The sequence below is a fragment of the Anas platyrhynchos genome, chromosome 1, assembly GCF_047663525.1.
Source record: "Anas platyrhynchos isolate ZD024472 breed Pekin duck chromosome 1, IASCAAS_PekinDuck_T2T, whole genome shotgun sequence".
Classification (NCBI taxonomy): Eukaryota; Metazoa; Chordata; class Aves; order Anseriformes; family Anatidae; genus Anas; species Anas platyrhynchos.
The window spans coordinates 86,820,120-86,836,458 of NC_092587.1; the positions used below are offsets into that span (position 1 = coordinate 86,820,120).

A 16,339-nucleotide genomic window follows, 5' to 3' on the forward strand; every position below is an offset into this window, starting at 1 on the left:
GGCGTGTGGCTGCCGCCGCCAGCAGCGCTCAGGGCGCAAGCCAAAAACGCTTGTCCCTGCTGCAGCTCCCCCTGCTCCTGTGGGGCACAGGTGAACAGCCGAAAAAAAATTAAAAAAAAAAAAAAAATGTTGAGGGAGATTGTGGATATAGAAGCCTGCGGGGAGGCCACATATTCAAGGAAGAGTAAAATGTGCTTCCATGTTGTGGGTGCCCCATCCCTGGAGGTGCTCAAGGCCAGGCTGGATGGGGCTTTGGGCAGCCTGGGCTGGTGGGAGGTGTCCCTGCCCATGGCAGGGGGGTGGGACTGGGTGGGCTTTGAGGTCCCTTCCCACCCAAACCATTGATTGTGTGATTCTGTGAAAATCAAGCTCTTAAGGAGCGTTGAGTGCCACTACCTGTGGCTCAGGAGGATGGAGCCAGCAGATGCTGTGGGTTGATGTGCTTGCACGCCCAGCCAGCCCCCAGCTGATGAGGGTTGGATGAAACCTTTGGCCTGACCCCACAGAGCTGGTCTCTTCTTGCAGTGGGCTCCTTTTGGCAGGGTGTTTTTGAGGAACTGGTGAGCTCTTGGCTTTTTCCCTGGGGTTTGCAGTGAGCGTGAGAAGCACCCTGCTTTCCCTCCTCCCTCCACCTTCCCATCCAAGTCCTACCACCCTTCCTGCCCCCTCTTTTCCTGCACCCTTTATGGCAGTAGGAGCATTTCAGCCGTATGGTGCGATGCAGCATACACACCCGTGTGTATGGGGCAGATCGTTTTGTGTAGCTGTTTACCTGGTGCTGAAAGACTAAACCCTGCAGCGGTGCAAGGCTCTGAGCCAAAGCGTCAGGGCAGAAAAAGGTTCAGAGGGACTGCCACAAGCTTTCTTTCTTTCTTTTTTCTTTCCTTGTAATTAAAAAATATTTTTCTTTCTCAAGCCTTGCCTGCAGAAGCAGCAGAAGTGTTTTGGCTGCTGCCCTTCCACTAAAGAACAAAATAAAGCCAGCCCGAGGCAAACACCCGGCGTGGGAACATTCCTCCCGCCCCGCTAATGCCTGAGCAGCGATAAGCGAGCGGGGCCTTACGGTGGGAAAGGTCAGGCACCCTTAATAACAGCAGGTGCCACCGGCTTGGCGTGCGAGGCTGATAAAGCTCTGGCAGCGCCGCCTAAGCAGCACGCTCCGTGTCAGAGCGCGCAGCCACTCTCAGCTTTCTGCTGCAGGGAAGGGGGGAAAAAAATCACTGGGGCCTCGCCTGCTCTTCCACACCGTGACACAAAAATGCGAAGGTGTTTTCCCAGCAGTGTGAGGAAAGGACCCCTGGGGTTTCTTTGTGTGAGGCTGGTGCGGGGCCAGCAGCACCTGCAGGTGGGCAGGAGCAGCGAGGGCATGGTGGCATGGCTCCATCCTTCCCCCAGCTGAATTTATGGACATATCTCGGGCTACGCTGCCTTGGGAGAGATGTAGGACAGTGCACATGGTCCCCTCAGCCCAGAAGGGTGTGTAAATTGTCTGCCTCTTGCTGTGGCACTGGTGCCCATGACCAAGGCTGGATGTGGTTACCCCTCACTAGCTGCAGGACGGGAGGAGGCGCAATCGCTCTGCCCTTGCCAATTTGCAGCCTGCTCCTTCCTGGTGTGATTAATGCGGCCTGACACGGGCAGCCGCTTGGAGGCTGGGGTCCCTTAAGGGTTTGCTTGTGAAATGGTGCCAGATCCACTTACGAGCCCAGCAGCAGCAACCCGATTCTTTTCCCTGGCTATGGTGGAAGAAAACCCCCTTCACCATTGTGCGGCCCTGAACTTGGCAGTGCAGCCAGATTGCAGGGAGTGATTAACCCTGGAGATGAGCTGGCAGAGCAAACTCTCAGGACACCGGCTCAAGGGTACCAAAGCAGGAGGACAGCGGAGAAGGCACCGCTCGTTTGGCAGAGCCCCCGGGGAAGGGGACACTTTGCTGCCGGGGATGCTCGCCAGGGGGCGGCGGAGACCGCGGCGTGAGCATTGGCCATAACCGGTGCCCTCAATGCCTGAATTCATTGAGCTTTCAGGGCTTTGGTCTGTGAGCTGGCTGAAACCATCCTACGCTTTCACAGCACGTGTGGAGGTAAATGCGGTGCACCTGGGGTGGCCCCGAGCTGGCTCTGCTGCAAGGCGCGGTGATCACGCACAGCTGCCAGGGTGGTGCATGGCACAGAGAAAGCTCTGTAGCATGTAACGGCTGGAAATGTTTTGTGGACAACACACCTTGCCTGGTGGCTTCTTGATTATTTGCTGGGCCAGAGGAGTCATGTTTTGTGAGTACTTCCCTGCCAAAATGTGACGCACGTGGTCCCAAACGCTCGTTCCCCCCAGCTGTTTGACCATGAAAGACGCTGTCTCTGACACGCAGGTTCAGGTAAGTGCAGCAGCTGAACGTGGACTCGTTCCTGAGTTCAGGGAGGGAAAATAATGTTGTAGGATTTGTGTGACAAGTCAGAAAATGAGCAGGGAATAACTGAAAAAAAGAAGCCACAGATGGAATACAAATTTTCGACACGAAACAGATGATCTAGTAAGTGAAAGGCTACATTAGGGAAAAAAAAAAAAAATCAGACAAATGCAAGTGCTACAGAATTTGAGGGATGCCTTTTGGTCACCACCTAGACTTTAATAGCAACCGTGCTGCTGGGCACCTGTGCTCCACCAGCAGAGAGGGGCTCTTCACCTGGCGTTTTGCTCCCTTCAGGACCTCAAACAGGGGTGGTTTGTTTGTTTTTCTCCTTTTTTTTTTTCACACACACCCATTAGAAATGGCTCTTTCTGCTGGTAAGCGTGTCTTCCTTCACAGTAGGATTAGTTCCAACAAACAGGCCCGTATCTATCTCCACACTTCAGCATCTTCTCCTATAAAACACTGCATCTATGTGCACAGATACACCCCCACGTGTAAATAAAGACGAAATAAAGACGAGTGTGCATTGGTGAAACCGCAGCCATGTACACCGCCCTGCCCATTACAGGGGAGAGGCTGCCAATGCTTGGTATTGCGGGGTGAATTGAAAGCAGCACCACTGCCTTTAGAGCCATCCAGAAAGAGGAAACCCGTCGATGAGAGGATGGATGAGATGTCAGGAGTGTTAGCACTTAATATTCCTGGAGCGAGCCTGCGTTATTTGTTGCTGCGGCACAGCGCTCCTCCCTGCCCCCTCCGACAGACCCGTGTGCGCACACATGCAGGTTCATTTCCTTCCCTTACCAAAAAAAAAAATAATTTTGCCCTGTAGGTGCCACATTTTGCGGCTGTGGCACCTGTGGGCACTAGGACAGGATCGCAGCCAGCCCCGGCACCCGAGGTCACCGCGGGCAGGGGGGACGCACTGCAGCGGTGTGAGCGGCACCGCGGGGCTCACGGCCAGGGTTGAGCTTTCCTGCTTGCTCCCAGCCTGGCTCCTGCAGGCTGGGTGTTGTGTGAGGAGAGGGCATTGGTGGCATGCTCCTCCTCCAGCCCCTTGTCCCAGTGCCACGTGTGATCTTGTCCTCTTTTCTCTTCCCTTCTCGCACCCTGCAGGACCCGGCACAGGGAGAGTAGACAATGGCTCCATGAGTTTGGCCGTCCCACTGTGGCTGCTGGCAGCGTCCCTGCTCTGCCTACTCAGCAAATGTTAATACAAATCAGAATTAAAAAATAATAATAATAATAATAATTAAAAAACCAACAACAACAACAACAACTACAACCAACACGACAACAACGACGACGACAACACACAAAGCAAAACGCGTTATACAGGAGACAGAGCGAAGAGAGGGGAGAGAGAAAAAAAGAGAGGGGGAGAGAGGGAGAGGACCGTTTCTTTCACAACTTTTGTGTGTTCAGGAGTGAAGAGGGGGGAGAGGAAAAATCACAGCAAAGACGACTCAGCAACATTTAATACGACTTCTGACAAGCCGGCCGTCAAGTCACCGACCGTCTAGGAGGCACCACAAAGCGAGGGGGAGAATGGGGCACCAGCAAGGAGCACGTCGCCGGAGGATGCTGCGAAGTAAACACACCAACGCAACCCGCAAAGCCAATCGAACAGAAGATCCCTTTTCTTTTCTCTCCTCCTTCCTCTTTTCCATACTCCCTCACCTGCCTTCCTTCCTTCCTTCCTCCCTTCCTTCCTCCTCTTTCTTTCTTTTGCAGAAAGAGGTCTTTGCTTCAGCGTCTGTAGCCACTTAACTTTTTGGATGCCCTTGGTCATTTTTTTGAGCCAACGCTCAGGCGGTTCATACTTTTAGGAAAAAAAAGAAAAAAAAAAAGAAAAAAAAAAACACAACAGAGCAAGTTATCTGAAGCTCTCTGCACACTGGTGTCCCGTGAAGAACCCCTTCCTCTCTTCACCTCATCCCGTGCTCCTGTGCACCGGGCCCTTGCTAACAACCTTCCTTCCTGTACCCTCCTTCCTGCAACATCACGCTCTGGCCTGAACTAAAGTTGTGTCAATTCAACCGAAACCATACTTTTATTTCTTTTTTTTTTTTCTTTTTTTTTTCTCTTTAATTCTCTTCCTCTCCCCCTCGATTTGACTAAGCGTCTTTCTCTTTCTCCGGGGTGTGCCTGCGTGCGTGCATGCGTGCATGTGTGTGTGCGTGGCTCTCGCGCTCTGTCTCCTCTTTCTCTCTTTCTCCTGCTCTCTCTAAGCATGCACGAGGAACAGTCCATGTGTACATACGCTCATCCCGCTGTAGATAACGTCCTGCCTTGTAAGTGTGAGACCAGATGCTGAGAGATCACTCGGGCAGAGAAGAGGGGTGAGGAGAGAGGGGCAGCTGCAGCACAGGTTCCCCTGGTGGCCCTTCTCCAGCATCCTCCCGGCCACCTCGCTTGCAAGAATCAGCCTGCATCCTTTTTTAACCTTTTTTTTCCCCTCTCACCTGGACCTGCCTGGCTCTCAGCCTCCAAGTAGCAGCACAGCAGCTCCTGCTACACCTCAGTGCTTGCACACACTCATGTGAGTGAATGCACAAGTGTGTGTTTGTCCAAAAACACAGAAAAAAAAGCAGTACGGCGTGCAAAGAGGTGCCTGCTCCTGGGGAGGAGAGGCTGGGCCGGTACAGGTGAGGGATGAGACCTTGGCCACTGCAGAGCAGCCTGTCCTGTAGGCACAGCGTGTGTAGGAGCGATGCCTCGGGTGAAAGCCATGGTGTGGTCATGCCTAACCATCTTGGTGTTCATGCAAAAATCGCACCGATGTCCCCTTTTGTTGTTGTCCTCATCATCCTCCCCGTCACAAGAAGTGTGTGCTCTGTAAGGGTGTGCGTGTGTGTGTGTGTGTGTCTTACACCACTGCTGTGATGAAGCTCACTTTGCAAATCACGCAATTGAAACAAATTGGGTCAGAAAATGTCCAGGACCTGTGAATGTAAGAATAAAAACCAATGCCAGGTCCGAGATCCCGGGCTTATGAAGAAGGAGCTTGAAGTGGTGCAGTGACGAAGTGGGCAGTGCAATCCCCTCCCCTCTTCCATTTCCCATCGGAAGGGCTTGCTGCAGGGGGATGCTGCTTGCTGGCACCCTCCTTGGGGCAGAGTTGTGCACGGAGGTGTCTGCAGGAGAAGCTCCAGGGAGACCTGAGCAAGGAGAGGGAGAGATCAGGCTGTGAGATCTGGGGGTGGGAGGGTGCTCTGGCTGGTGGCTGGGAGGTGCCGCAGCAGCCAAGGGGGTAAAGTGGGGGTTTTATCATGTAGCCTCTTGTTTTGGGAACAAACAGGACTTGAGATAGCCCAGGCAAGACGATGAAGCATCCCATGTCGATGTTTTATGGCTGCTCAACACCGCTGGGCTTCAAAGCACCAGCAAGTGTGCTTGTCCCTCTCCCAGAGCAGGAGGAACAGCTCCGGCTGCTGGCTGCTGTCAGCAGGCACTGCTGCTGCCTGCGTCCTCCCTGCCGAGCTCAGCTGTCTGGGGCAGAGGCGGGCAGGCAACTGAGCAGGCAGCCAAGGGCTGCTTGCTGACAGCCAGGATGAGCAGGGAAATAAGAGGGAGAGATGAGAGGCTGAAGGCTGGGTGATGGCAGCCTTGCTATAGATCTGCCGTGGGCTTGGACGGTGGTAAATCATGCTCAGTTGCCACTTCTCCGGGCCCCAAAGCCATACCTGGGGCATTTGTGCCTTGGTGCTATAATGTCCCGTATCCCTCTGAGTATTTGGTTACCTTTTGGCTACCTTTCTGGAGATCCGTGCCACTCGGTGTCTCGGTCACAGCTCCGTGTTTCCTGCTGCAGCAAGGGCTCCTCCTCCCCTTTGGGGTGCCCCCGCAGCCGTCAGCTGATGCTGTTCCCAAAAGCCGGGGCTGGGAGCGCACTGGGATGGCACCACATCACCTGGGTTTGCTGTCGCAGGCTTGCTGTCAGCAGGTGACTTGGTCACCAGGCTGCTGAAGGAGTTTTGGGAGCATGGTATTTTTTTCCAGTGTTATATTTTTTATTTTTGGCTGTCAAGGCACAGAGGCTTTTGGTTTAAAGACAAATATGTTACTAAAAGCAGGACACTCAATTTCTGAAGCCACCTCCCCATTATCTGCAGGGAATAACCCCAACACTTGGTTCAAGTCTTGCCTGCAGGAGCCAGGCGGACCTGTCCCCCGATGGTGTGGCTGCACAGCAGGGTTAAGGCCAGCTGCTTGCAGACCTGCCCGAGGAAAGCCACGAGCACAGAGCAGGTCTGGTACCTACAGCAATGCCAGCAGCCTGCTGCTGGCCGTGCCTGCTCCTAGAGGGGCTGGGGGACCCCATGAGCTGCTGCTTGTCTCACCGGGTGCTGTGAGCATCCCCCTGCTCCTCGTGGGCATCGCCCAACGCACCCATCGCGATGAGCGCTCGGACAAGCAGGGAAAACACAAGCCCCTGTTCCCTTTCTCCCCCTCCGCCCTTCAGCAGAGGTGTTGCAAAGGTGTTTCTCACGTCTCAGGCCCTTTTCTCTGACGCTGTTTCTCCTCCTCCCCTCCGCTCCACGTTCATGTTCCCCCCTTCCCCATGCCCTGCGGAGAAGCCGTGCTCTCGCCTCCCGCTGCCCCTCAGCTGGCCGGGGACCGGGGAGACGGGAGTTTGGAACGGGACACCAGTTCCTTGAGCTTGTCAGTGTAATTGTGTTTGGTCGATGGAGATTTAACATTTAGTGTTATAAAAAGAAGCGAACAAAACGAGAAAAAAAAAATAAAAATAAATAAATAATAATTGTATTTCTTCTACCGGTTTGTAAATATTCCGAGAGTTACATGAGATGTCTGGTAATGTCCAAGCAGAGGAACAAAAAGACTTAGAGTTAATATATGGCCCCACACTTGCTAGCAGATTTCTAACCCTTTTCAGACGACCGAGAAGAGGGGCGAAGGCAAAAACCTTTCTGAAGGGAACTGGGCAGCGGGAGCGCGGCCACGCGTGTGGCCAGTCGGACAGACGGACGGACGGACGGACGGACAGCAGAGCGTCCACCTGTCCCTGAACTGCAGGGAAGGGCGACGTGGGGCTCCCCGGCCGACACCTGTATCTTGGCACTCGTCTTCATTTTCCTCCGTCTCCAGCCCCGCAGCTTGCGGGTGCGTGGCCCCCTGCATGTTATGGTGCCGCTCATGAGGATCTCATTGGTGACATGCGTTGTGTCCGGAGTTAGTCCTTGTCTGCTCACCTTTCCCACACCACTCACTGACTGTCCACGCTCCCGTCCTGCTGCCTGCCCCCCTCCTGGCCGAGGAATAGCCCAGCCCAGCCCCGTTTGGAAGATCCAAGCCCCCGGCATGGAGAAAGGCGCCGTCATTAGCTGAGCACAAGCTGCACGTCTGAAAGGGATCTGCGGGAGCACCAGCGAGCCCTGAGGATTCAGCAGCGCTGGGGAAGAGGAGCTGGGAAGGCCGAGGAGCTGCCCTAGGATCCTTCTCAGCCCTGCCAGCGGGGATGGTTCAGGTCCACCTTTGTACAGCGCTTTACCACTTGAGCCCATGGGTACAGGGAAACAGCTCTCCTCCTCCCGAACCCTCTCACAGCTCTGCTCCGAGCCCCCCGACCAGCAGCCCCTCTCATCACGGTGCTTGGCACGATGTAGCAGCCCGGCCGGTCCCACGGAGGAGGTGACAGCGGGGCGAGCAGCTCTGTCCCTGCCTTCTGATGCTGCACAATCTCACTGCCTCTCTGCCTCCAGCACGCCAAACTCCCCGAGTGAGGGCTGCCAGAAGCAAACCACCCCACGGCAAGAGCAGGACGTCAGGCAGGGGAGCGATGGGGAAACCAGGTGGTAATTTCCAAGACACGAGGCCAGGCAAAAAGGCTGAGTGCTGCCCATGCGCAGAGCTGCCAGGTTGACAAGGGGCAGACAGACCGTGGCCTCTCAGCACCAGTCCCAGAGCGCCTTCCTTTCCAGCGGGATGCCCAGAAGATGCCCAGAAATATTTTTTTTTTCTTTTAAAACTGCATGACTCCTGCTGACTGAGAGCTGCGTCACGCCATTAAAGCCTCTTTCTCTTTTTCCTTCTTGCAACTTGCCAGGACGGCGTTCAGGCAGCTCCTGCATCCCCCCAAAACCTCTGCGTGGCGGTCAGGTTGCTCCCACGCAGCAGGGGAGCAGAGGGCGGCTTGGTGAGGATGCTCTGGTAAGGCCCTCTGTGCCTCTTGGGGAGGTGCGTGTGGCAAGGAGACCAGCCAAAGCCGGGCCTGGGAACGAGGAGCAGCTCTCCTCGTTAGCCCAAGGTCCTTCCCTTGGGGCAGGGGTGGCATCCGAGCAGGGCAGCTCCCAGGTGGGGCAGGATGTCCCTTCCCCGCTTGTGCTCCCCGTGCAGCCCCTGCTCTACTCCCAGTCCCTCGGGGCACACACACGGCACATCCACATGCCTCGGGGCTGCTCCTGGACGTGACATGGAGCCCATGGATGGAGACGAGGAGCTGGGCGAGGCCGACAGCTCCCCAAAATCAAGACGTCTGCTCCCCGTGGTAGCCACACGCACGCCCGCACACACCCCAGGCTCCTCTCCCCCCCGCACCACGGCACGCAGCCGGGCCCACGCTGCTCCTCTTCCTCACGGAGACCGGCAGCAGGCGTGTGTGCACGTGTGTGTGCACACGCGTGTGCGAGGACAGGGAGGAAGGAGGGGAAGAAGAGCCAGAACCTGCCCCCGAGGCGCTGCTGTCGCCTCCCCAAACCTTTCAGCTCTCCCAGCCGGAGCCGAGTTTCATCCTCTAGACCTTGAGAAGGAAGGGCAGTCCCTTCTTCGTGCTACACGGTGGGGTGGTTAGAACTCTCCTCATTAACAGTGTTATATACATATAAATATATATATATATCTATATCTTTATATATATTTTTCCCCGGCACTGTAGACATGAGCTGAACTTCTCTTTACCGAAACGAGAAAACGGCCCTTTTATTTTCTGCCATTGGTTTGTTTTCGGAACAAGCTCTGTGAAAGGAAACTTTACAGGCGCAAGCGTGTGTGGAACAGAACCCGATCGGCAACGAAACACCCCAACAACCGAATGAGCCAAACCCAGCGATGAAAAATAAGTAAATAAATATTAAAAAAAAAAAAAAAGCTTTTTATTTTTTCTTTTCTCAATGTATTTAACTTCTGTTATCTCGTTTCTGTTTCTTTACATGTATGAATGCTCTGCTCTTCTGTGATCTTAAAAAAAAAAAATACAAAAAAATACAAAAACGAAATAAACGTGAAAAGGAGGCGACGTTTCTTCATTTCCCCTCCCTTCCTTGCGTCCCATCGCTTGGCTCCTCTCCGACCCGGCCTAGGGGAGGCTTCCCTGCCCACACGAGGGACACAAGCAGACAGAAACTGAGGAGATCTGGGTGTCCTGGGGGAGAACGAGGCCAGTGCTTGCTGCCCTGGTGCTTGGAGGAGCTTGGGGGCTCTGGGCTGGGGTATTGGCATGGGGTGCAGAGGTGAGGGCTCCTGCTGGCTCTGAGGGAACCAACCCCAAGTTCTGGGGCTGCTGGGGTCCCACCTGCACACCCACGGCTGGGGAAGGGCTCCACGCCTCCGGCACGGCAAGGCCAAGGCTCAGCAGAAGGTGGCGAAACCCTGGCAGGCACAACCTCTGTTTTCATTAACATTTTAAACGGTTATTTTTAATGGTACATTTAACTAACGCTAACTTATCCATGGGAAGAGAATTTGGCTGTTAACGCCGGCATCTGCTTAACAAACTGAGGCCTCGCGTTTGGTGAGGCATGAGCGCGGCACCAATAGCACTGCTGGCTAACAGCAGCCTCGTTAGCATTAATTGCTGCCTTTACTGCCACAAAGCGCTGCCTCTATCTGTTACCGCCGTTATCAGATGTGCCCCGTCCTCCCCTGGAAAGGGTAGGAGGGGAAATACCAGCAGTGAGGCAGGCATACCAGATATCGAGGGCCCAAATTGTTGGCGCTTAGCACAACTCGAGACTTCTATAGGAGTAGGAAAGGTGAGGAGGTGCTCTGGGGCCTGTGTGCAGTGTAGGGCCGGGACACGCCGAGGGTGCCAGGCCAGGCTGCCAGGAGCTGGGGCGAGAGCGGTGCTGGCAAAACCGAGCGGCACTTAGGGGGGTGTCTGAAGGCAGGGGAACAAAGGCACCGGAGCCACTTTGTGCCTCTAATGATGGCTGCGATGAGGCAAATGAGGGGAAATTAGCAGCAGACAGACAAATGGGAGCTCATTTCAAGAGGCAGCGAGCGAGACAGGATTGCAGTGAAGAGCTCGGGAGATTAACTGGGTGGCGATGAAACTTTATCTCCCAAGGAACCCGCGCAGGCTGTGCCCTCAGAGTGCTCCCTCCCTGGGAAGAGGCGCGTGTCGTGGGGAGCAGACCCGTCCCCTCTTGGTGCCGTGTTAGCGCGCTGCCCTCCCCTCTCTCTTCCTGGCGCACGGTTTTGTTGAGCAAACACCAGCCATTTGGCCCACGTGGATTATTTATGAGGGTGGGGACCTCTTACCCGAGCAGCGCAGCAGCGGGGTGGGAGGATGCGGCTCAGAAGAGGCTGACAGCCAAGCAGGAGCTGGGCAGGGGCTGGCGGGAGGGGAGTAGAGAAGGGGGACGCTTCAGGCTGGTGCAGGGGTGATTCACCTGTAATGCCAGGGGAAGAACAGGATAAAACGATCCCTTTGGGCTTTGCAGAGGTGTTGAGAAACTGCCAGTGAAGGGTGAGGCCTGTCCCTGTGATTTGGAGCAAAAGAGACTGTGCTTTTGGGACGGAGTGGGGCTGGGAGCTCGCCCCGTGCAGGGAGATGCGTGCTGATTGCCTCCACGAGCGAGGGCAGAGCTGCAGAACAAAGGGTTTGTAGCTCACGCCAGGCGCTGCAGCCCTCCGGTGAGACCGCGTGCCGTGATTTCTGCCAAGCCAGGCAAGGCACGCACTTGTGACGGGTCACTGGGACCTGCTCAGGTGGAAACAGAAAATGAGTTTCCCTCCCCAGCCCTCACCCTTTCCCAGCCCAGCTCTTCTTTCTTTTTTTTTTTTTTTTTTTTTTTATTTTCCTTCTTTTCATCACCTATCTGCTCATGTTGCCTTCTGGTAGTCCTGAGGATGGGAAAAGAAACACAGCTTAATAGATAGGTGTTCACGAGGAGACTTGCAGAGGGCACCCGCATGAAATGAGGCACACTTGGGGGGGTACTTTTATAGGATTCAATACACGGGCACGGAGCTGGCAGCCTGCAGAGGTGGCCTCCCTTTCCTGAGCACACAGGTACATGGCAGGACAAATCCATCGCCTGCTGAAAACTGCTTTAGAGCAAAACAAATAGATCAGGACTGAAGGCCAGGAGCTGAGCTGCTTTATGAATGGAGATGCTGTTAGAGTGCTCTGCAAGGGGGATAATGGGCCATCAGCTCAGGTTTCACTTTACTCTTAGCACTGGATGGTAATCCCACACAGAGTGAATTTAATGCAAAGCTCCTAAAAATTCCTTGTCACTGTTGCTCTTCCCTTCATCCGGTGAGAGCTGAACCTGTCAGACTCCGAGCTGTCCCATGGCTTATGGGGAAAAAAAATGGCTCATGGAAAAAATATTTTATGGGGAAAAAAATTAAATGCTGCTCCCATATCAGTGCCAGAAAATCTTACAGGAGCTGCCTTTGGGGTGACCATAAGGTGAAAGTGAGGGATGAAGGAGGACACGTGGCCATGGTGTGCCATCCCATCCCATCCCCTGGTGGGACAAAAGCAGGGCAAGGCAGGGAGCATCTGGGAGGTAGCTGCAGTCAGCCGAGCAAGCACACACGCATGATGGGTCTTAGCAATGGCTCCCGAGGCTCTCCACCATCACTCGGAGCGTGGCTTCCTCCATCGTGAGCAGGGCAATATGGATATCTGCCAAGGGAGGCTGGGGTCTCTGCGGCAGGGATGCAGCATCCCCACCCCAGCGCCGGCTGTCAGAGCGAGGAGAAGGAGCAGCGCTCGGGGCCGCTGGTGGCTGAGCAGATACCCGAGCACGTGAGCCAGAAGCGGAGCTTCCTTTCCACCCACCGCAGAGCTGGGCTTGCCGTGAGGCTGGCTGAACAAAAAAATCAAATCCAATTTTCCCCTCCAGCAGTCTCGGCAGCAGAGAAAGGCAGGGCTGAGCTGTTTGCACAGCGCCCGGCTCCTTCTTCGCCATGCTCGGCTCTCCAGCAAACTCTGCAGTGCCCCGGGGGCTGCCACCCTGACACCCCCCCCTTCCCTGTCCCAGGACAGGGAGTTCACCCCCATCACCTATTTTTATTAATAAAAGAGCAATTCATTTTATTAATAAAAGAGCAAGGGGTGGGTCTGCTTGTTTGCCAGCACGGGCCCATCATCACCGTGTGCCATGGGGCACGGGTCAGCTGCTGCAGGTGGGGTTTGGTGAGGAGCTGAGGAAGCTGAAAAGGTGTTTCTGGTCTAAAATGTCATCTTAAGGGCTTAATAAAGATAAACTGAAAGACAGACAGCCTTGGCTTGTGCAAGCAGACCTTTTAGTGACTGTTTTTTGGGGGGAGAATTGTGCTACTGAGGGGGCAGCCGTGTCAGGTCGGTGCCTTGCGGGTGCTCTCCTGGGGCACAGCACTTAGCAGAGCGCTCCCTGGAGTGATGCTCCCTGGGAGCCTTTTCCCTGCTGGGTGCTTTGTCAGCAGGGATTCCCCAGAGATCATCCCCGGAGATGCTTTTACCCCTGGAAGGCAGCTGTCTTCACGGCATGTATTTTTAACAAGGCTTAAAGGTTTGTTTTATCCCCGTCCTCTTCCCCGCGGAACAAATACTTGGGAGCAGAGGAGCTATTGATCTGATCTGCACGAGCTCCTGAGGGATGAGCTCTCTTCTGAGCTCTGCCACAGCCTTTCCCTGCCCTTGGGCAAGCCGCAGAGCCCCGCTGCATAACGGGTGTCACAACACCTCTCCAGGGGCTGAGCCCCGTGTTGCAATGATCCTCCTTCGCACGGCGCTCCAGGGGCTGTGTGGACAGACAGAAATGATGTGACACTAAGGCAGGCAGACCTCTGAGGTCTGGAGGCATCAGCAGAGCCGTGGGACAGCCCTTTGGTTGCTGAAACCAAAGCGAAAGGCTAGAGCTGGCTGGCCATGCAGGCGCCCAGGCATTGCTGGATCATCTCCTTTGCCTGTGAGAGCAACCAACAGCCCTAAGCATTGGCTTGCTTATGGGGAGGGCCTTGAGCAGCTTCCAGATTGGCACCTGGAAGGTTTGGCAAAATGGTTTCTGGCCATTTTATGATTTTCCTGGAAGAACAGAGGAAAAGGCACTTCTCCTGTGTGTAGGAATCAAAGGTGGCAGAGCGATGAAGGCGAGCCTGGACCCTTCTGCCCCCCCACCCTGAGCACCTCTGTGCCATCACCTGGGAAGTCACACCAGGGACTGGTTGCTGCAGGGCTGATAGAAAGGGTGATAGAAAGACTGATAGAGTGAAGGCATGACCATGATCTCTGCAGGTTCCCCCAGCTGCAACCCAGAAGGTCCTTCAGGAAAGCCCTGCCCAGCCCTAACGGGTGCTCTTCTTACAGGAAACATTTCCTGCTGCCTCGCAGGGCACCCAGCACTGGGAGAAATTGTGCTGCGTGCCTGCTCGCAGCATTTTGAACCAGCCGACCCCTGCATTTCTGTGTGGCGTGTACAAGTGGTTACCTGTTTTGTAGTGGTGTAAATAGCAATTGTTTCTCTCTGGGGGATGCCACATGAAGCGAGTTGAGTGGGGACGTGTTGGGATACATCTGACTGCTCAGGGAGAGATCAAGCACTGCGACAACTGTATCACAGGCACATGAGATAAATAATCTCATACCTTCTGCTACCTGGCTGTGCACACAAGACTGAGCAGTGCCACGGCTCTGGGTGCCTCAGCTCAGGCTCCAGAGATGGGCACAGACCAAGCCCAGAAGAGCCCGGGGTGCTGCGAGCCACACGGTCTGCGTTTGGAAGGGACCCACGGGACAGCAAAGACAGGGCTGGAAGAAAAGAGACTGAAAGGTGAGGCATGCTTAAACCCGAGATGCTCTGCGTCTGCTGGTGCGCTGCGGCTGCTTTGCAGACTTCCTTCTCCCTGCCCACCGCTGCCCAAATAACAGGCAGCCCACCAGCTCGGATGTGCGGGCTCGGGCTCTTGATCATGAGCACCGCTTGGCAGCGGGGTAAAAAAAAAAAAAAACGCAGACTCATTCACAGCAAGGCTGTGCAGAGCTGCCGTGGCAAAGCCTGTGGGCGTGTGATGAATACCTAGTAATTAAGCTGATTCCAGGCAGGCTGATTGTCGTTTCAGGAGGATGGGGAACATCCTGCAAGCACTTACACAAACATCTGATTCCCGGGACACACGTGCGTGCGTGTGATGGGGAGGGAAGGGGAAGCAGCCTGATGAGTGTTTTGAGAGTAAGGGTAAATCAATGCTGCTGCATCTTCCTTTCTGAGAAAAAAAAAAAAAATCGATCAGGGAGAAGCCAGATGAATGTGTGAGTTTATAATCCTGCTCTCTCCTGCTTTCTGTCTCTGATCCCAGGTGAGCAGCTCAGTAGCATCAAGGCTGTGCTCTTTTCACGCATCCAAGTCCTAATGCAAGGAGAAGCCAGGCAGACCTTGGGGCCCTGGGTGAGCTCCTCTGGTACTTCTGCTGTGACGGTGCTGCTGGAGCAAAATCTGCTCTCTTAGGGCACTCTCCAGATCCGACTGTAGTCGGTGAGACCCTTGATAAAACTTCCTTACGACTTCCAGCGGCAAGCTTTGAGAGTATGTCTGCTGGGAAGGATGTGTAAATGTGGAGCAGGGAGCTGCACCTCTCCCTACCCCCAAAATATCAGATATTTGGATCTGGGACTTGGGCGGGGACATACCAGCTGGACTGTTTGAGCCCTGCGTTAGAACCTAGCAGGTTTGGAGAAAACGTCAGATTGGAGAGGGAGAAAACAGTGAAATGGAAATGAGCACACCTGAGCAGGATCTGTTTTATGTCACGGTGGGACGTGCCGTGGGGTCTGGCTGCTCCTGCTCTGTACAGGAGATCCCATCTGGCCCTGACCTTCTGGGACACCTCCTGCAGCAGAGTGCGGTGGCACTGCTTAGGGCACCCTCTCCTCCCTGTGGGATCTTTGCTGTACGCAGCCCCCAAAATACAGCACACTTGTGCTTTGTCTCGCCGAAGCTCTGGATTCCCCTGTATCCGAGCGCAGTGTTTGTGCAGAGGCAAGGAGGGAACTAAATTGCCTCCAGGCATTTTTCGTCAGCTTGTGCAATGCCTGCAGAGCTCCCGGCAGATGATGAAGACGGGCAGGGAGACAGGCATGGGCTGTACGTCTGCAGCAGGGTCGGGGGGCAGCAGCTCTGGGTAGCGCTCCCTGCCTAATTGGTCTCCTTCCTTTCCCACTGTGTTAATCACCTCCCTGTGCATGCTGCCCTGGGCTCTTCTCAAGCCATTTTGAGGGTCTGGTGAGAGGGACGGGGAGCAGCCCGCGAGAGGATCACTTCCCAGCAGTCGCTGGTCAGAGCCTCGGGTCCCCTCGTCTGCCTCCCCGGCTCCCCGGCAGCCTACTTTCCACCCAGTCCCTCCTCGATGCTCTCTAATGGAGGAGGAGGTGAGCACGAAATGGACTGCTAAAACCCATGAATATTTCAGCAGAAAAAAGTCAAGGGACTCCATTAAATCCTCTTCAGCCTCTGCAAATGGAGCGGAGGGGGGCGGGCATGCTGCTTAATGAGAGGCTCCAGCGGCATCCAGGCGGTGGCAGGAATGCACCCAGCAGCTCCCAGCCCGCTGTGACCACCCAGGGTACCCCTCATCCTGCCATCCCCTCCCCAAACCATCCCTTCCACATCATCCCCACGGCCACCCCGTGCTGCAGTCGTCTCCTTCCCCACCCAAACCCAGCCAGGTCTCATCCTGTCCCAATAGACCAACCCA

The 16,339-nt window shown here is 54.9% G+C and overlaps 1 protein-coding gene across 7 annotated transcripts in view; it reads left to right on the plus strand.

The window, feature by feature from the left end:
* LSAMP (limbic system associated membrane protein) overlaps positions 1-9,668 on the plus strand; it is an 876,454-nt gene extending 866,786 nt beyond the window's left edge. For all 7 annotated transcript variants that reach the window (XM_027463055.3, XM_027463047.3, XM_027463033.3 and 4 more), the window contains one exon: positions 3,527-9,668. In XM_027463055.3, coding sequence (XP_027318856.1) covers positions 3,527-3,624 — 98 coding nt within the window. In that variant the 3' untranslated portion in view covers positions 3,625-9,668. The remainder of the gene's footprint in view (positions 1-3,526) is intronic.
* The last annotated feature ends 6,671 nt before the right edge of the window (positions 9,669-16,339 follow it).